At 30.0% G+C, this 21,343-nt stretch overlaps 1 protein-coding gene across 28 annotated transcripts in view; it reads left to right on the top strand.

The window, feature by feature from the left end:
- The window catches only part of sxc (O-linked N-acetylglucosamine (GlcNAc) transferase sxc), a 100,822-nt gene that overhangs the window by 53,925 nt on the left and 25,554 nt on the right, over positions 1 to 21,343 (top strand). For 26 of the 28 annotated variants that reach the window (XM_076495641.1, XM_076495632.1, XM_076495626.1 and 23 more), the window contains 7 exons: positions 389 to 457; positions 4,870 to 4,986; positions 7,866 to 7,945; positions 11,267 to 11,356; positions 15,855 to 16,101; positions 19,343 to 19,443; positions 20,558 to 20,711. In XM_076495641.1, the coding sequence (XP_076351756.1) occupies positions 389 to 457; positions 4,870 to 4,986; positions 7,866 to 7,945; positions 11,267 to 11,356; positions 15,855 to 16,101; positions 19,343 to 19,443; positions 20,558 to 20,711 (858 nt within the window). Of the gene's footprint in view, positions 1 to 388; positions 458 to 4,137; positions 4,260 to 4,869; positions 4,987 to 7,865; positions 7,946 to 11,266; positions 11,357 to 15,854; positions 16,102 to 19,342; positions 19,444 to 20,557; positions 20,712 to 21,343 lie in introns of those variants that run through there. The other 2 variants (XM_076495656.1, XM_076495655.1) reach the window with 2 other exon arrangements.

The raw sequence follows: 21,343 nt of genomic DNA, 5'->3' as shown, positions 1-21,343 counted from the left end.
CTCCAAAGTATTAACATTACAGTTAAGAGAACACAAAGAAGTGCTTTATTTTAAAGTGTAAATTGGGAACATAGAATATTACTTGCAGATTAACAAATCAGTAAAATGCCTGATTGATTTATATCTTCATTTCTACTGTATGTAAATTTGTAAAAATAAAGCTTAGTTAAAAATGTAAAAGTACAAAATAGATTGAATCTGAAAATGCATTGTGATGTATCAAGATGTTTTTCCCCTAGCCTTAAGTTTGTTTTTTTTAGCAAGAAAATTGGCCATTACTGCAGGATAAAGGGGGGGTTCTGGTATTAGCTGAATTCAACTTAATTTTACAGAAACTTAGTGCTTGTTATTTACAACAGACTGTATTGTCTGAATTTCCTATTTCTAGGATCTTTACTGTGTAAGAAGTGATCTGGGAAATCTGCTTAAAGCTTTGGGAAGGTTAGATGAAGCAAAGGTAGGAAATAATGTTGGTGACCTCCTAATGTGTAATGTCCACCTTGTAAGATATTTCATCCTTTCCTAATTAATGTCTGACACACTAATGTGTTTTATCTTTTTTTTTTTTGTCCTTATTCTGCTAAATTTTATGGTTTGAACTTGTTTAATACTTCATTGAATCTTTTTATTTCATATACTTTCAGATACTCAATTCCTCTTTCTTCAGTCATTCCCATTTTCTCTTTTCAAAGGCAGCTTCTTAAACATAAAGATTTCATTATTGTTGTATATGAACATTATGAACAGAGCAGGTGATAGCAGCGTTTTTGTTTTTCAGAGAAGCTGTCAGCGAGGGATTTCATGTTGCAAAAGGCTTTCAAAACATTACTAGGTGTATCTTGCAAGTGTTAAGTACAAAAGAATATAAGCAAATAACATTTGCCAACCATTAAAGGATAAACAAAGTTTTTTGTATAATATTTCAAACATGCGAAAAGTATGTACAAGTGTTGAAGTAAGCTAATTTTTGGTTGAGAAAGATGGTGTATTTACAGTTTTAGTAATGAAATAAAATTTATTGTGGTCTTGTGATAATAAGAATACCATGAACAAATATTTCACACACTGATCTTGCTGAGAAAGCAAATTAGTAGAGGAGTTTTGGAGACCTAAAATTTCTATTTGTAGGAAATTAATAATCTAATTAGTTTATGGGATTGTGAAATGATAATTAAATAGTATAAAAATATAGAAGTGATTTAAAAGTATTGCAAGTAATAAATCTAATTTAATAACCACCAGTAGAATGAGCAACACTCAGTTTAAAAACATTGAACAATAATTTTTTAGTATAAATGATATATTACAAATGTTTTGTGAAGTAGCTTTTTAAGAAAACTCTAGTTTAAGAAACTTCATGTGTATATCCTGAAGTTGAATTTCTTCTGTTCACGTGCTCACGAGTTGTGAAGGTTATCATCATTTCATGGGACAGTAAATAATCTCTGTAATTGCAAAATCTTTCTGCAACGTAGCAAAAATTGTACATATGTTGCTGGAAAATATTTTGTATTAACTTTTTCAAATTTATACAAAGATTTATGTCAATGGCATATGATTATTAACATAGGTGTTTTTTTGTTTCAGTATTGATACAGCCTAAGATGTTTTGACAACCTTGTTGTGTGAAGTGCGCAAGCTTTTATTTTTTGTAAAACTATTTGCATTTGTGGTAAAAAGAAGGGATATTGCTATCAAAGTTACCAAAATTTCAATAATATAATTCAATACAGATTTACACAGTTACATTAAGTTTGGGATTCTGTACAGTATCATGAAATAGTTTGTTGTTGAAGAATTGTGCAATGTCCCATCTTTATGCTTGATATATATTGCAGCGAAATACAAACTGACTGTTCATAAGCTTCAAAATAATTAAATATTCATTTTCAAGCAGCCTTTGAAAAATCTTTCTACCTTTTTTTCCTTAGCCTCATGTTAACATTCATGACAGAATTTTTGAAATGTAAATATGTTGCAACTTGTTAAATGTTTTTTTTTTTTTATTTTATTTTATTTTTCTAATCTACAAGTACTTCTTATTACAAGAGAAAGTCTTCTGCCACCACATCTCGGGAGCATAAGGGAACTCCATCTAGAAATATGTTTACCATGGCTGATATTAAAATGGCATTCAGATTTTTTTATGTAAAAAATATTCAATTTTTGAAAATACTTAAATACTTGGGTAACAAAATTCTACATAAAAATATTTTAAACAGTTACTATCAGTAAAAGGACCAGTGATGGTGAACTTCTGGTTCTTAAAAGTTTCAGTGCACACTTTTCTTTGAGCATGGTCAGTTATTTCCATTGCATGCCAAGAAATATTAGTATATTTCCCTTTTTTCTTTTTTTACTTTAAACAAAACTTATTTCATGCACTAATTATGAAGCTATTACTGGCAAATTTATTGAATATTTTAATTGATCAACACCACTAACATTAACATGCAAATTTAAGACATTGTTTGTTTTCTTGTATATACATAGCAATGAAGTGAATTGGTTTCTAATCTTAACTTTATATTTTTATTAAATAAATACTGCTATAGTAAGGCATCAAGAGATTTTGACTTTCTGTTGGGTTATATTGTCTAATATTTGTGAGATGCACAAATAATTCTGCTGTGAATGGATATACTTTTAGTGGATGAAAATGAGTGATATTCTGTGTCTTAAAGCTGTTTTCTAAAGTTATGTACTTTAAAAATGTGTGTTTCTCAGTTAATCATACTAAAAGAATATTAACCCTTAAACAGCGGGAATGTTGTAGGTAGCAGCATCAGCTGATGATGGCCACTATTTAAAAGTTAAGTTTTATTGTGTTTCAGTTAAACATACTCTTATTTGCTAATCTCGAAACTTATAGGCAATAGTTATTACATGTAGTCACAAAACATCATATATACATATTCTGTATATGTTTTGCAGTTTATTATGACAGTATTAACTATTTAGAAATGCATAAGTTTTTTACAAAACAGTTTCTAGTCTTAGAGAACTATATTAATTTTTGCCTTAAATGTTCAGTGTAACAGGTATAATATTTCTCATTTTAATTTTGTTTTTGGTTGAATTATCTTGCAATAACTCAGTATTACAAAGAAAAATCTTTAACAGTATTATCAAAATCACTACATTTATGTTGTTCTGGTGCAGTGTTTCTTAATGTGTGGTGCATGCTCTTTATTGCAGATTAGTAGTAAACTTTCTATTGTTTTCAACCATTAGAAATTCTCCCAAACTAATCATTAAAGTTTCCATGAGAATGAATCTTCAATTATAACTGGAACTGACATCAATCTGTTTAAAACACAATGTAACCATTAGATTTTCTATTGGTTAGAGATGATATATTATCAAACATAGAACTATTAACATATCCTGAAAGGCAAGGGGTGCAAAAGACATTCTGTTAACTGAATGGGTGCAGCTTTCCAAAAAGATTGAGAACCACTGTTCTAAGTAATAGTTGTCTTACTACCTTTGAAAGATAAAGTATTGTGAACTGTTTTAACTTTGAATTTTTTATAAGTTCTTGAACCTTTTTGATTTCATAATATTTTAAAGGAGTTTTTGTTACAGTTTTTAATAGGTAACAGTGTTAAGTCATTGGGATTAGTTTGTGCGAGTGAACATATTAAACTTTCAATAAAAATGGCAGAGCTTGCTGTAGAAATAATGTACATGGAAAGAAATTTGCAAAGTAAATTGGGTATTGCATCTGCCTTGACACTTTCAAATATACACACAGGTGAACACAAAGACACTGTATGCTAGTAAATGCTGCTCAGCTTTTATTTTAGTTTTTAGTATTATCTATTGTCATATTTTAACATTGGTGTTTTAGACAAGTTTTAAGAATGGAGAAATTTTTATCCTATTCCTAAATTCACATACAGATTGTTTTAAAAACATGAGTTATTGAAATAGTTATGCATGAAATTATAGTATTTGGACATTTGAAAATCTGTATGCCATTTTGGAATTGGAGTATATGCTACAGAAGAGATTTGGAAAGATTTTTTTTTTTAATTGTTGTTTCCTATATGTGTTGGCAGGAGGCATCTTACAGCACTATCTCATGTGGATTTCTCAACACTATAATGATTAATTCTTCTTTCTCTTCCAAAGATCTTAGTCATACTAATAGGTGATTGTGTGTCATTCAGTGGTGATCAGAGTGGGTAAGCTGCAACGCAAGTCTGATGGCACCTGGAACCACCACCCAGTGGGAAGCACATCGATCAGTCGTGGTAATGAATACATAGTCAGTCAAGTTCATCTGGTTTGTTATTTGGCTTATGTTAATTAAACATCTACACAAAAAAATTTAATTTTTATACTAAATTATTAAGTCTGTTGATGCTCATAGTATAAACTTTTTTCCAATCTAGTTTCTTTAAAATGTTTGTGTTTGCTTTTTCTTCTAGTACAAGTTCATCAGGAAAAAAGCTCACTAATCAGTCATTGCTTTAAATAGAAAAAATGTTTTTTCTTTTGCTTTTTTTTTTTACCATTCATTCACAAATGGAGCGTATTGCTAGCTATGCGTGCAGCTGGAAGCTTAGCTTGCGTACATCTTTGTAGGAGCATTATTAATGTCAACAGAAACTGGAGGTGGCAGTACAAGTGGACTGTAACCTCATTCATTGAATAGACATGTCTGCTCCTGCCAAGGTATTGGCCTGCTGCGTGCGCTGCGTGTTTGAAAGCTTGTGTACCAGCTCTCAAGCTGCGATATTTTTTATTTTAATTTATTCTCATACCATGACATCAGAATGCTGACATTGTCTAATATAAATTGTTTTTCTTCCCCCATCTTCCCTGTACCTCTTTTTTTCATCTACCCCAAACCATTTCAAGGCATGTTATTTGAAAGCTATTGAGACTTGTCCAGCATTTGCTGTTGCTTGGAGTAACCTAGGATGTGTTTTTAATGCTCAAGGTGAAATCTGGTTGGCTATTCATCACTTTGAAAAGGTGAGTTGCTTCACTAGATGATTAAGTAAACATTACAGGCTTGTGAAATGAAACTATACAAATATCTATTACTGGGATTTTTAATAGTTGTTATCTGAAGAAGTTTTTGATTGTTCCATGTGGATTTTATTAACTCTTGCAACATGTAAAAAAGTAAATCAATTCGTCTTAGTTGTACAAATTTTTTTAAGATTAGCTACTGAAGATATTATTATTAGAGTTGGTAAACTGAAAAATATCTAAAACAGTGAACTTGGAAATTAAGCATTTTGTACATAGTTGCAACATGGTTATTGAGAGGGATATTAATTTGTAGTCTTGCACACATGTGAATACCTTTTTAAGGAAATTGCATTATCTTATGCTTGTACTTCGTCATGTATATTACTAGTTTTTTTTTGTATACTAGTACTGCATGTCCAGAAAAGTTCCAGTGACTATGCTTAAATAGTAAAACTAACTAGATTTTAGCCACTTTGACTAACTAATTCAATAGCCAATTTGTAACTTAGTCTTTAATAAAGTTAACAGTTTTTTTTAAAGTGAACATGTATTGAAGTAGGTGTTTAAATTAGAGAACACTTTTTAATCTGGAATTTGAAATTCTTTTAAAGTTGAGTTGAAAATATCAATAACAGTTATTAAGTTTGTGTATGGTGTACTTTAATATCTTCTGTGATTTGCCCAAGTTAATTTGAGCAAACCATTTTTTTGCCATGTTTTAAGTATTTGCCCACATTTATGCATAACACAGTCAGTGCTAACTAGATATCATTGGAAAGCTTGACCAACAAAGAAGCAGAAAAGTACAGTAAAAGCAGTCAAATGTTGGTAAATTCCTTCATAAGCCAATCAAAATTAAGATTATGAATATGCCACAAATGCATTTAATTGAGCAACTATTAGTAAAAGTCATATCAATTACTGTACAGAAAAGCCAGTGCTTAGTAACAAAAGTATAAACAAATGTCGTTAGTCTATGTACTGGAAGTATAATGTAATTTATAAAAAATAAAAGTGTAAAATTGTTTTCTTAATTTAGTCTTTATTGATTAAAGAGGTTTTTTTTGTTTAAAATATTGTTGACGTGTTTGGAAATAGCTCAATGCAGAAATGATGCAAGTTGAAAATTGAATCAATGTTTACACTTTCATGATAAACTTTATGCACTTGGCTCTAGGCTATGTGATCCCACCTTGTCTTTACTGTAGACTAATTATACCAACACTCACTTCAATTTTAAGGATAATGGTACCTCTCGCATCTGTGATGAAATCATGATGGACAGGCAGTTGTCAGTTATTCTGTCTAGATAAATGTATTTTGGCTTTTATGACACTTATTTCAAGAAATCAAGAGTGATGTGACATACATTGGCTTTTAATATAGATTAGATGTAGACACTTAACACTAGAAATAAATGACCCTGTTATGCTAAACTGTTTTTTGTTTTGTTTTTTTAAGTTAAAACTTGTTTGACTTTACATTGTCCAATTAAAGAACAACAAGGTAATCTTATGTCATTTATTTATAATATAAAAATTCTCTTCTTTACACTACAAAAATATGTAGGGACATAGTAACTTATTACTTAACAACAAAGTCAGTGTTAAATAAATCTTATGATAAAACCATTCTAGTCTCCAGTTTGCACAGGAACATTGTTGTTGGATGCAGTACTGATCAAATCAAGTATGTTAACAAGTGGAAAGGACTGGTATATAAAAGTAGTATTTTCAGCAAGTTGTTAAAGTACAATGTGATTACATAACCTCCACTAATTTTGTTGGCTTAAGGTAATGTTGTTAACAAAAAATAATCTCATATTGAAATAAAAATGAAAAAAATCAGTAATCATTTCATCAGCTATATTGTTGTTTGAGATATTTAAAAGTCATTAATTTTTGATACTGCTGTTAATAAATATATATATGAAAATTTTAGTTAAATAAGGAAATACAATCAATTTTTTATTTGCAATTTCATACATTTACCAACTGTCTTCATGACTGTTCTCATAAAATTAATATTCTGACTAGGAAAGAAAAACTAAGGACCAAAATTGGAAATGTTTATTACTAAATAAATGATAGAAATAAAGTATATAAGATATGTAAATATAAAAACTTTGCTGTTTTATTAATCATTGAGAAATTCATTTATGAAACACCAAGATTGAATAGTGTATTTCAAATGTGTTACTTAAACAAGATGAAACAGTCTTGTTTTGAAAGGGTATAATCAGGTATGCTTTATAGCAGTATGATTTAATTTGTTTTTATAATTTAACTTTTAGTTTCATATTATTTTTCATTTTTGTAAAATTTCATTTTTATTTTATTTCATTTTATGTTTCTATTTGTACATAACACTGATTTTTGTAATTATCAAAAACATTGACAGTAAGTGTATCCAACTGATGAAAAAGTGCATTGTAAGTTTTATTAAATAAGAGTGTAGAAAAAAAGTGTGCTTGATGTATTCTAACCAGGACAATTTTCAGTTTCTCTTTAATTTGGTAACTTATTTGATGAAACAATTTTATTTGGTATAACTTACACTAATGTATAGCTGCCAAATGGTTGGGAAGTACTACCATTCCCACCCCATAGTGCACCCTAACTTCACTTAGAGGCAGAAAAGTATAGTTTACATGAAGAAGTTGGCTTAAGCCTTAAACAGTAGGAATGTTGTAGGTAGCAGCATCAATTTATAACTGTTATTTTAAGGGTTAAACTTGTGATTACAATGATACTTTAGTCCTGATAATACTTGCAAATATTGATTACTTAGTTTTGAAGAAGTTATCTTAACCAGTTTAGAATTATACCTGATTATTTATAAATTATTAGATGATTTTCATTTCTTTCTTTACTCAGGCTGTTAATTTGGATCCCAACTTCTTAGATGCATACATTAATCTGGGAAATGTGTTAAAGGAAGCTCGCATATTTGACAGGTAGGTCATTGTTTGATTTTAACTGTAATTGTTTTGTTATTGGAATAGTTGTTTTTTCTTTGAAAATAATCATAATCAAAATATACTGAATTGAGTGTTTCACCATTATGTGTTTAATATTAAAGCATCACATTATTTTACATTATTTAGTTGTCTTAAGACGAGGATAATTATAATAGCGTACTCTAGTACAGTGAAAAAATTTGGGCTTGATTGATGATGGATGGATTTAAGGTAGTTTATGATATATATAAGATTGCATGTTGTTTAAGTGATCAATGCTAGTGTCTGACTGCATGCATTATCAGAATTATTTTATTAAATGTGAACATAAATTACTTTCTTTGGTGAAAGAAAAATCAAAGTTTTATTATTAAGCCTTTATGTGAGTACATCAATTGTGTGGAGTTCTGTTTTTTCATCTATGCTTGTGTTACAATATTGTAAGGGGAGTAGTTCTAATATGGTTTCTTTTGTATGGTTCTTTTCAACTTGGAGAAATTACAGTGAGGGTTTGGTTAAGCTGCAGATAGATAAACAGAATGTAACATGAAAGAAGACTGCATTGAGTTTCTTTATCCACCTGTATTAAATGTGACAAACTTAGGGGGGATTAAAATGTTTTCACAAGTTATACTTTCTATTATCTTCTGTTTGTAATTTAATAGGTTAATGTGAACACTTCAAGTGGTTTACCCATTTTATGGGGGAATATCAGATTGACATGGTTAAAGGTCAATAAAAGAAAAAAGTATAAACAAATGTTTCGTGTTACAATTTCAAATTATTCTAGAATGACAGAGAAATTTAGATTTTGTGCTTATGATGTCGGTCAAATTGATAACTAGTTAGGGTAGAGAAAAAAACAGATAAATTGAAAATAAAACATTTGAAATTTATTTAGCAGGTTTTAGAGAGTAGGCAAATGAAATTTTGAGATGAAAAAGTAATTTTAATCTTAGCATGAAAATCACTGCACTAACAGCAGTAAACACTAAATATACATATTCGTGGAGAAATTTTTAGTGAAAATACTTCATTAAAAAGTTATTTTTGTCTACAAATTTCGTGAAGATACACAAAACATGGGTATTATAAATGTCAGTATTGAGGTCATGAATTACTCCAATTTGATCGAGCCTGCAGTGAGAGAGTTGACCCTTTTGCAATGAGTCAGGGTTCAAATGCCACATCATCTCATTTTGATGTACATTCAAAATTATATGTTCTATATATAAACTACTATTCTAGAAATTAATGTTAATATCTTTGGAATCAAGTAGTAGATAATTCAAATTGTAATATGAGTTAATTATTGAATTTAAAAGTAAATATTAAAATGATACATCTAAATATAGTTTAATGAGTCATGTGGTGTGTTTAAAATTAATATTTTTGATGTCATAATACTAATTGTGTTATTTTGTACAAATTAGGAATTCAAATTACTAATATTGACAAGCTAGAATATAAAATAAGAACCTCGTATATCTATTTTGCTGAAATATGGCTTATACACTGAATCAGAAATTTTTCATTTTTGGAAAAGGTTGTTTATATACACTTAAATATGATGTGATTTAACCAATCAGCAGCTTAGAATGTCCACCTAGTGGCTTTTCAGCCATTTTAATTTGTGGAAAGGTTAACATTCTTTTGAACCAAGATTTCATGAAGGTAATTGTTTCTTTTGTCAACTTGAAGTTTCATGTTTTGTTATTAAATCTAAATACATCTTAGTTACTAGGCTTAATAAATTAAAGTGGAATTCTGTTGCATCATTGTAGTTATGATTTTTTTGGTTATTCAACTGTATTTTTAAAACCTAAAAAAATTTTGTTTTATATTCTACACATAAAATTTTTACAATACTTAGCAAGCTATGTCTGGCAATATCTGAGTACAAAGGTCATAGTGAGAAGAGATGATTGTTTGCTTCTTGATTTATTATTCTATATTTAAAAAAAATAAGTTTAATTTATTTCTAAATATATAATGTATGATAATTGAAATGTAACTGTATATTATAAAATACTAGTCCACTAAAACACAGCCAAAACATGGGAGAATAATGGTCAGTTTTATATTACTGTATATGCGAGTGCAAGTGCACCACATCAATACAAATTATGTAATGTTAACTAGGAATGACTGGAAGGCCAGTATAAAAAGTAATAAATGTATATGTAAATATAAAGCATCAGAGACTTAATCTATTAAATATCTGTATTTTCTTGCTGTAATATGTAGCATGAAAAAAGCATAATTTATATTCATGGATTTTTGTTATGAGGTTTATCAAGTGACAGATCCCACATAATGAGAATAAAGAAAATAAAACATAAAGTCTTACTGAAAACAAACATTTGAAATATGTTTAGGGAATTTTAGAGATCACACAATTATTTTAGATTTTGGGGATGAAGAATAGTTTTTAAATCAGCACGAAATCACTTTGCGCTCAGACACTGGAACATTTTTCAAAAACAGATCTGAGTAAAAATATTTCTTTAAAAAATCAATTTTTTTATATATGAAGTATTGTAATATTTACTAAAAGTCTACGAAGTTTTGTAAAAATGCACATGAAGTATCAAAAGTTATCTTACAACTACTTAACATGTGCAAATGTGTAGACAAACTTGTATGTTTTACTGAGCCAGTTGCAAAAATGTTAATATAATAAGTAAAAAGCTGCTTATTTGAACTAGAATAGTATAGAAGTTAGTTCTTTACCATTTCTGTTGTGAGGAAATTCATAAATAATATGCTTACAAATATGTACATAGTTAAGATTAATTTAAACATTTTGACATATTAATTTGTGGTATTAGGTGATTTTTTTTAAGCTTTACAATGTAGCAATGTAAGTATTTTAAGTAATTAAACCTTTTAACTTTCCAATGTCATTATCTATATATTTTTAAGTGATTGTCAAATATCATTATACATTTGTATTTACACTGTGGTACAGAGTGGATGTGTGATGATCTGCATTATTCTATAAACTTGTAAAATAGCATAAATTATAAGTATTTTCAACTCTCAGCAAAATTTGGTACGACTTGATAATGTAACAACAGTTAATTGGAACAAGTAATTTACTTTCATTTGGGTTTGGTGTAAAAATTATCACAAGTACTAAATTATATTAAAAGCATTTAAATTATTTCAAATTAGTTTGAAAGTTAATGACATTTTTAAACAAATTGCAGGAGCATATAATATTTCAATAAAATACTGTGTTTTTCTTGTTACAAACTTAATGAGTGGGTATACATATTTAGATGAAAATAATTATTAAAATATTATATTTTACAGGGCAGTTGCAGCATACTTAAGGGCTTTGAATCTCAGTCCTAACAATGCTGTTGTTCATGGAAATCTAGCTTGTGTCTATTATGAACAGGGGTATGTTATGTTTTCTTACCTTTCAGAGTAGAATATCTTTTTTAGTGTTTTTTCCATTTATAAAACTTCCTTGTATAGAAGACATTATTTTAAGTTCAAGTCTAATTTTTATAATAATTTGTTGAATTTACATTTTCTCTAGGCCAGTAATACAATATTATCTATATTAGTTATAAGTATATTGTAATGACCATATTTTAAAGACCTATATATATATGTATATATCTTATTCACTGATATTCTGACTTTGGAATATAGAATATATTGCACATTAATTTAAAGATATTTTATAAGTTGGTAAAAACATTTTGGGTGTTTTATTTTGCCACAGTTGTGTTGAGTATGCCAATTAATTATCTTAAAAAATCTGCTGCTTGGCTTAGAGCAGGAGTTCCCATACTTTTTAGACCTGCTGAGCTTTGCATCAGAAAGAAAAAAAACATTGAGGAACTTTAATAATAATAATAAAACAAGAAATAAAATGTGCGCACACACACACACACTCTCACTCACTAACTAAAAATAGAAACAATCTGTCACTAGCACCAGATAAAGTTTACTTTAAGCTTTAAAAATGCACATTTGTTAGAAATATCAATATTTAAAGAAGCATTCTTACTTGTTCAAAAAAAAAAATGCAAAATTTATCAGTAAATGTAAGTGTACTTGTTTATTTATAAGTGACTCAGATAGACTTGCACTTAGAAGTTACAACCATAACTCCAAATATTGAATTACTTTGTGAACAAAAGCAAGTCATCTTCAATATTTAGCCTGTTTCTAAATTTGGTTTTTGTAGTTGTATACAGTGAAAGTGTTTGCTCGCAAAAATATGTTATTGGAAAATGCATCACAATTTTCAAAGATCTGTTACTTGTTTCAGGTTATTCTATGGCCATGGTTTGTGTAATTTCATCCTACTGAAATTGTTTTTCAGGTGTAATCAGTTGAAATTTCTATAAGCTGTTCTTTTTCTTTCAAAGGCGTCATTGGTATTTGCAGAGTCAGCAAAGGGATTTTGAATACACAGCAATTTTTCTAACTGAGGAGGGAAGTGTACTCCCCAATAGTTGTACAATAATTACAAAAAAAAAATTACTAAAGTATTTTAAACTGTGTAGGACATAGTGTTAACTAAAAAGTTGTCAAATTTTAAAATGTATACTACAATGAAAATTATAAGTAATTAACCTCATTGCAATAGTTTAAGGTTTGAAGGCCAAGACTGGTTTACTCTCTAAAGACTAATGGTCAGTTTTATGTTATTGGGTACTTTAACAAGAGTGCACATGGACTGCTTTATTGGAAGTATAGGAGACAGTCATGTCTGGACAAGAGTATAGTTTGCTTATTTTCTTGACATGTATGTTTAAAACTACTTTGGTTGAATTCACTCCAAACAAGAAATAAATTTTGTCAACCCCTAACAGGTGTCATACTTATTATTTTTAGTTAGCATTAAGCTTTTGATGTTATGCATATTTACTTTCAACATTTATATTTGTTAGAAAGAGCTCATTCTACACCAATACAACAACAGTTATTTTATAATTCATGGTTTTTTTTGTGTGGATGCTGTTGATTCTGTTGTGGTATGCTGCTTTATTTGTGATGGCACTTATTTCGTACTTAGATGTAGTTAGAGAGTTAAATTATATTTAGGTTTCACTTTTATATTTTGTTCAGTTATGCATTAACTTTTCAATAGGAATTTTGAAACAAATAAACAGTTTTTATAAAATAACTGACTAAAACTCTCCCATTACATTTACTGAGTGTGTATTAAAAGATTTTGTCAGAAGCTAAGGTATCTTTCTCATACTGTTTTGTTGTGTGGGGTAAATAAAACATTAAACTATAAATGAAAAAGTAAAGATGTGAAATTGTGTGATCCAAACAAGTTATTTTAAGAATATTTAATGGAAAGTTAAAATTTATACACATTTATATAAATTTTAAGTATTCTCACATGTTACTTGATTCTGCTCACAACATTAGTTATTTCTGTTCAGTATTGCCCTCAATATGCACACTTTTTTTGTACAGATGTCACAAGCTCTCCCCTCCAACATGTCTTTCATACAAATCATTGTCTTCACCAATAATTAGTGGGAACATTATCTGCTGAAGTGATGCATATTAGTCCATATACACTCCTTTACTGAACTCGCACTTCTCATTTGGTGGCATTTGGTTTTGAACATGTTCTTTTATTTGTTATGCTTCATGTTTTTTGCTTCAAAGTAATTCTTTTTCAAATTACTTTGCTTTCATTCAATCCTGAGGGATATTTTGCAGATACCCTTCCCTTTAACCTGCATATTATCTTTGACTCTGGTGCTACATGCTTTTTCATTTTTTGTAGCAAACGTTATAGGTTGTGATGTACTGGCTTTGGTTCTGTTTACCCTCAACATCCCAAAGATATGTTGTCTTTTGATACAATTTCTGAAATCAATCTACCTCCAAACCACCCTTATGAATATTGTAGCAGCCCATTTGTCTCAGTCAGAGTATCAAATGCTTCTAATTCCTGATTCCTGTTTATACACTTCTTCAGCTCTTAACCATCCCTTCTACTTGGAATATATCATTGCCTTCCTTAATTATAGAGAGAGCGTGTGTGTACACACACACACACACACACACACACACACACAATTACTTACTAGGACTAGGGACGCATGGCCAGGCAAGGGTCTCTGTAGATGTGCTATAGGTGTTTTGAGTCCTGCTAAAGTAAGGTATCAAGAGCACTCCCTATCACCAGGCAGCATCTGTCAGAAGCACTTTGGGCATTCCTCGTGCTGTGGACAGGTGAACACATTCCACATCCTTCCAAGGGTTGTATTCATGACCTCTCATTGTCCCTAGGAGAAGTGATGAGTGGCTGGAGATAGTAAATGTATGGTGCCACAACTACTTCATATTACTACCCATGATCACCATGGGGTCATTTTGTCACCCTGGGATGGGCAAAGCCTCTAGTATAAAAAAGGGATATCACCAGTGCTTACTTCCATGTACCGATAGCATCTGTCACACTATTATATTGCGTTTATCTTGGGTGGTTTATCACTTTTAGGCCTTCTCCTTCAGGCTTACCTTGGCACCTTACATGTGTTGCTAAGTAGTCGGATCAAGCCTGGCATCTCTGTGCTCTAGGTCTGTGATATTATTATTACACAAGCAATTGCTGTCTACTGGCTCATTTTGAACATGAACCAACCATTCAAACATGGCAGCACTTTTCTGTGGCATTTTGGGTGGTTTGGTTGATCACATTTGAGAAGTTCACGTTTGTTTGTTAAGCTCAGTCATCCTTTTTCTTTGTGACTTCATTCAGTGGAACCTTTTGTTCACAACACCCTCTTGGCTCAGTTACTTACTGCTCACAAGGTTGTATCACTTTTGGATATACGGTCTTTAGTGGCATCTCTGGTCATGCTGATCATATACAATTCCTTCATTGTGTGCTTCATAAACACTGGAACCTTGTTCAGGATCCTCTTTACACCTCTGATTTTTTATTTGAGTCTTAAAACTAAACCTACTAGTAGGCTAAATGAAGACACAGCCTACCTCCTTGAACTCATGATTCAAAAGAAAGTCTTAGCCTTTTAACAGATTATTAAAGCTGAGAAAACCACTAGGACATAATAAGCTGTTAGTTGGTTATTCATGTCATATACTGAAATAAGCGTATACAAGGGACCATTTAAAAAAAACAAAGGAGGTAGCAAGGTCACTGTGATTGATTCAGTACGTGAGACATGTTTAAATAAATTGGATATGATGTTCTTATTTAATATTTTAGGTTGTCAGTATTGGTGATTTGAGTTTGTAATTCATACAGAAGTATATATTTGGTACCTTGACTTCATGAACATCTGATTTTAACCATTGCTGGATTAAACATACCAAATAATTCACAAAAATCTATATTTAGTTGTGTTCTTTAATATTTACTTTTAAATTAAAAAAATAACTTGTATATTGAAGTTTGAATTATTTACAATTTGATTCCAAACCTATAAATTTATGAAATAGTGCTTCACTAAAATTTTGAACTCAAGTCAACAGCTGTCATAACATGGCCTTTGACCCTTGACCTGTCACAGAAGAATTAAGTAGTTTTGTAGTTATACTGCTTATACCTTCATAATTTCATGGTGATAACAAGTATTTGTAAAATACAAGATACTGTGTCCATAGGATTATTTCTTATGTGGATCCATACCTACATTTGTTTGTTTTGATGCATTATTTTCATCATTCTTGACCTAAGCATTTTGATTATAATCTACCAAAAATACTTTTTTCTTTTTTTAAGTGAAGTAAGATTATTTTTTTAATACACATTGCACATGAATTGGGGGTTTACAGAATTACAAACACTGTACATTTTCAAACTTCACCTTAAGAGTGGATTTACCCAAGTTTTATGTTTGTAATAATATTGAATACTATTGCAACTGAAGCTTTTTCCATTTTTTAGATTGATAGATTTGGCTGTTGACACATACAGGAGAGCAATAGAATTACAACCAAATTTCCCAGATGCATACTGTAACCTAGCCAATGCACTGAAGGAGAAAGGACAAGTATCTGAAGCTGAGGAGTGCTATAATACAGCCCTTCACCTCTGCCCAACTCATGCAGACTCTCTAAATAACTTGGCCAACATCAAACGTGAGCAAGGATACATTGAAGAAGCCACTAGACTTTATTTGAAAGCCCTGGAGGTACAAAAGTTTTTAAAAATTGTTGTGTTTATTGTATTCAGTAAAAGTTGAAACTTAACATTTGTTGTAATATTAAATATACTTTGTATAGTACTAACATGGTTCTCAATAATATGGAATTCCAAGCAGTTGCTTACAATTCCCAATTTTATGAACTGGGATACCTTCACATTTGGAAATTTGAGTTGATCCTCATAGAAAAAAAAAACGATTTTATTTTTCTAACATTTTTACTGATTTTATATATGTTCTCCTTTGGTTAAGAAAAGTAGAAAAAATTAAATTTTATATTTTGTTTTGTACTAAGAAATTTCAGTGGGTTTCATGTGATTCAGTGATGCTTTTAGTCCACAGTGAACAAAACTAATTTATCGTGAGCACCAAAAAATTACATGCAGCTTAATTATAGTGCATTTTGATATTACTTTGACTTGTATGCATAAATACAGCCTTAATTACATTTGTCTTTGTTTGCATTTAGTAATTATGGGATATGAAGGCAACTGCAATAAATTACGGAAACACTAGCTAGATTTCTGCTTTCACAAAGGGCTCAGGTGAAGGCTTTGTCTTGTATTTCAAAAGCAACATCATGCAGGATTGTTTTACTATCGACAAAAATGAAGATAACTAATTGATATCTAAAGATTGGCTGTTTTCGATAAACATTTTTTAATGTCTCAAATTTTAGTGCAGTCTCTTGTTATACCCTGTGTACAATTCATCAGTGTATTTGTGTCATGAAGATTTGAAGGATAGTAATGTCTGGCAAGATAGAACTAATGTAATTATATGAATAAATATTTTGAATCAGTACTTGTATTTATTCAGTTTTGTCAAGGAATAATTAAAATAATTCCTCACTAATTGTGTTTTTCTTCATTATGAAATTTATATCAGGAAACATTGCTTATAGCATATGATGTAATGATGCATTTTACAGATTGGGCAGGTTGTTGACAAGCTCTATACCTCCAAGAGACAGACAAACAATATTACCAGTAACAGCTAAAAGAAGCCTGCAAAAAGTGAAACACTGATAACAATGTATAATATCAGTTATTTGAATACAGTAGTCTATCTTTGGTATGACTGACTTATTTGCCATAATGATAGTAAGTCGTTATTGAAAGGATCAGTAACATGACCGAGTTCAAGCTGTGTCATTCACCATTGACAACTTTTTTATTATTATTATTATTAAAATGAATAAAAGTTCCCACACAGAATTTGTCTGGCCTTTTGATGAAAAATCTTGTTCTAATGTTGCATCTGTTAGAAAGTAATCCTTGAGGGGTTAGATCAATATAACATTGTTTTGTGTAGAAAAAAATCATATCTATAAGGTTATTATTGGGAGGGGTCAGATCTGCAAAGGACTACTGTATAAGACAATTTTAAATAATTCAAAAACAAAAAAATAAAGTATAGCATGTTCTATTGATGGTAATTTAAAAGTATGAACCTTGTACAGGTTTCCATGAATTTGGTGAATCTCTATAGAAACAAGTGAACTGGCACTAATGAGTAACTGAATATATAGTGTTTGCTTAATAATTAGATTTGATGCTTAGGATATCTGTGTAATGTATTAGGAAAACTTGCAAGTTGTTAAGCAACAAATACGAGACTTGAGACAGTAAAGAATGGAGACTGAAGAAAGGATGAACATTAATAGTTTGATAGAATTGGGTTAATAGTTGTGTTTAAATTGGGCCTTTAGATTAAGGAAAGAGCTCCAGATTGAAATGTTACATATTAATAGTGTAATGCTAATATATTCAGTATGTTAGTGTTATTTGTTGTCTGAATACAGGAAGCCATCAAAATAATGTAGGTACTTTTAGTAAGAGTTTTACTAAGTATCAGAATATATAAATTCTGATAGACAACATTATTTAAGAACAAAAAAATAAAAAACAAACCTTGACACTTGAGTGGTATAAGGCTGTAGTACAATATCTTGTATACAGAAACGTTTGTGTCAGGTACTGTAGCCTCTGAAGTTGATTGTATATCATTATGGCATAGAAATAATGGGACAAAATATTATAGGTGTTTTATCACTGGTCTGATTTTGTGTATGAAGTGTCTTCTATGCATAATTAGAATAGAATTTACAGTATATAAATTTGAATAACTTGACAGTCTCACAAATGAGTAAAGTTTGTATAAACTTAAAATTATTTTTGGTAACATGATCAATCCATAAATATATAACCTCATTAATCCAACATTTTTAGTACTTTGTGATATAGGTGAACATGATATGCATGTTTTCAAAGCCTGTATAAACATGAGTGCTCTGTATGAGTGAGTGATTTCATTGAGAAATGTAGTTATTTGACAGTTATCTGATATAGAAGTTTAATGTTGTACATGGTTAATTGAAAGATACATATGAGTGCATCAGAAAATGTTGCTTTAATAAATCTCATTTCTGAAAAAGGATACTTTGTAAAGAATGTTTGATTTTGTAACAGTGAACATGCTTTCCTTGTATTAAGTCAATGTACTAATTACAGCTGTTAAAATCTTTTATTATTTAAGTTGTAATGTTTTTGTGATTGAATATGATTAAAAAGTGAAATTGACATTTACTATCTTACAACAAATGGTCAAATGTTTTTGTTCATATTTTGATAAAGTATCAATTATTTAAGAAAAGCATGCCAATCCTATTAAAAAATTTGCAAGATGACATTTAAGCAAACTATGGCTCTTATAACATTTCTTGTCTGTCAAACAGTATATTAACAAGGTTTTGAAATTCAACATTTTATTTCCAGGTAATAGTTCAGCTGTATGTTACAATCATAGATTGTATAGTCAGGAAAAATCATGTCGGTCATGGAAGGGTTTGATAAAATTCTAAAAACATTAATTGTTGTTTTTGTGCATCATAGACCATTTTACATTGAAGGTTAGTTTTTTTTAGTACATTGCAAATTTTTCTTACTATAATATGTGCTGCTCAACTTGTGATTTTGGTTTCATTGAGAAGCATAGGCATACAAAAGGAAAATATAGTTGATGTTATTCTTATACATTTTTGGTAGGAATTGTGTAATAGACTAATTACACTGAAGAAAATAACATGAAATATTTCATTGCATTTTTAAGGCAGTGGGTTTTTGTAATAGACAATACTAAATATTTATCAGGAAAAATTGTGCTATTTTGCTTTATATGACTGTTATAGTGGTTGTTTCAACCCTCGAAAACCAAATCTTTTTTTTAGGTATTCCCCGAATTTGCTGCTGCTCATTCAAATTTGGCTAGTGTTCTTCAACAACAGGGAAAGCTGAATGAAGCTTTGATGCATTACAAAGAAGCTATAAGGTAATTTTAAGGTTTTCGCACCTTTTGACTACGTTAAAGTTACTTAGTTACATATTGAAATTTTACATAACTTTTGAACTAGTTTAATAAAATGTTTGTTATGCCTAATTTACTTTTTTTTTAAACACTCAATATTCAACGACAATTTCCACTATTAAAATATTAAATCTGTATTAAGAAAACTTCAGCTGATAAGTGGGTAAAGGGAGTCCAGTCACATACCTCAAGTATCTCTGGGCATGTTTTATTTGCAATTGGTGCTTTGATATACCTGTTTGTTGCAGTGTGCGAACATTACATAAATCTTCTGTAACCAAAGCTCTGAAACAGACAAGTGATGTTGCCATTATCAACACGTATACCAGGATTATAACTGTTTGTTGGTAAAAGTCATTGATTGTGACTGGCCTGTCTTGCAGACCTACCTCAGCTCAATTGTTATCTCTAGTTTTGGTAGTGGATGTAGATCTAGGAGCTGGATCAGGTCTAGCTTTTTTGTAGTACTAGGTCCTGGCTGAGACAATTCCCCTCTGATCAGGTGATTGAAAAGCACTGCATCTTGATCTCAAGGTCTGTTTTGAGTGGTTTTCATCACTAGTCTCTTATAAAGCCAAATTCAAAATCAGAATAACTGTCACTGCTTCCTTAATCTAAGTAGTTGAACAGACTCATTGATTGTTCAGCAGTAAAACATTTTCGTGGTTTCTTTTTCCACTTGCCAGTTTTGAAGAAATCAATGAAAAATCTGTCTCAGAAAATGCTTGCTGACCTACAGTTTATTTCAAAACAAACAATAATGGCTTATGGAACATTCAGTTTACTTTTTAAAAGGTGTATAATAACATGGCTTAGACTAATTTCATACAAATGGACATAAATGTTACTGAACTTTGCCATCTGATGATTTTTGCCCAGATTCTGGCAGTATCTACTTCTGTTTAAGTTGTTAATGCATTACTTACAAGGAGACTACTTGGAACAGAAATGAAATCTGTAAAAAAATTTTCTACAGTATTTTTGAGGAAAAATATTGCTGTTTTAGAATTTTTATACTTATTTTTTGGTATGAAATGTGTGTCAATATAAGAACCATACATAAATTTTTTTCATATAGAATTTCTCCCACATTTGCTGATGCCTACTCTAACATGGGAAACACTTTAAAGGAGATGGGTGACATCCAAGGAGCATTACAGTGCTATACCCGAGCTATTCAAATAAATCCCGGCTTTGCTGATGCTCACAGTAACTTAGCTTCTATTCACAAAGTGAGTAGTAATAAATTATACTTCTTGTTGCAAAAAAAATGAATAATTAATAATAGGATTCTTATTTTATAGACATTTGTTTCAACTGTCTCACTGCAGGATCAGTCCCAGTAACCTACAACTTGATATAGTTTATAAATTTAACTTTTAATACAGGAAGCATATCTTCACTAAATTTTTCATGTAATCAGTAAATGTTACAGGCTTTAGTACATAAAATATCACATCTGTTTATTAAGGTTTTTAATTACCTGTTTGTGACTGACTTGACAAACCTTATAACTAGCATAGAAAATTAGGAAATTAATTTCTTGTTGGTGTTCTAGAATGACTACAAGTTAAGACAAATTTAGTCAAAATAGCTTAAATTTAATAACATTACAGATCATATGTATGACATTGATCTATCAGCTGTATCTAACTAATATTATACTGCAGTGTTACTGTATCCAGTAATATGAAACTGGCCTTTACAAAGTGACCTGTTTTTGGTTTGATTTATGAGCTTGTTTATAGAATGCTGGTTTTTATGAATAAAAGTAATAAAACTGCAAGAAAACATGTATGATGGATCTGCCTAAAGTCTGGGTCAATCCAGTAAACATGGTTGGTATTTGGATATTTGTTACCAG

Source organism: Tachypleus tridentatus, chromosome 3, assembly GCF_004210375.1.
Source record: "Tachypleus tridentatus isolate NWPU-2018 chromosome 3, ASM421037v1, whole genome shotgun sequence".
NCBI classification, from domain to species: Eukaryota; Metazoa; Arthropoda; class Merostomata; order Xiphosura; family Limulidae; genus Tachypleus; species Tachypleus tridentatus.
Note: the sequence above shows the minus strand (reverse complement) of the source record. Positions and strands in the feature narration are given on the sequence as shown.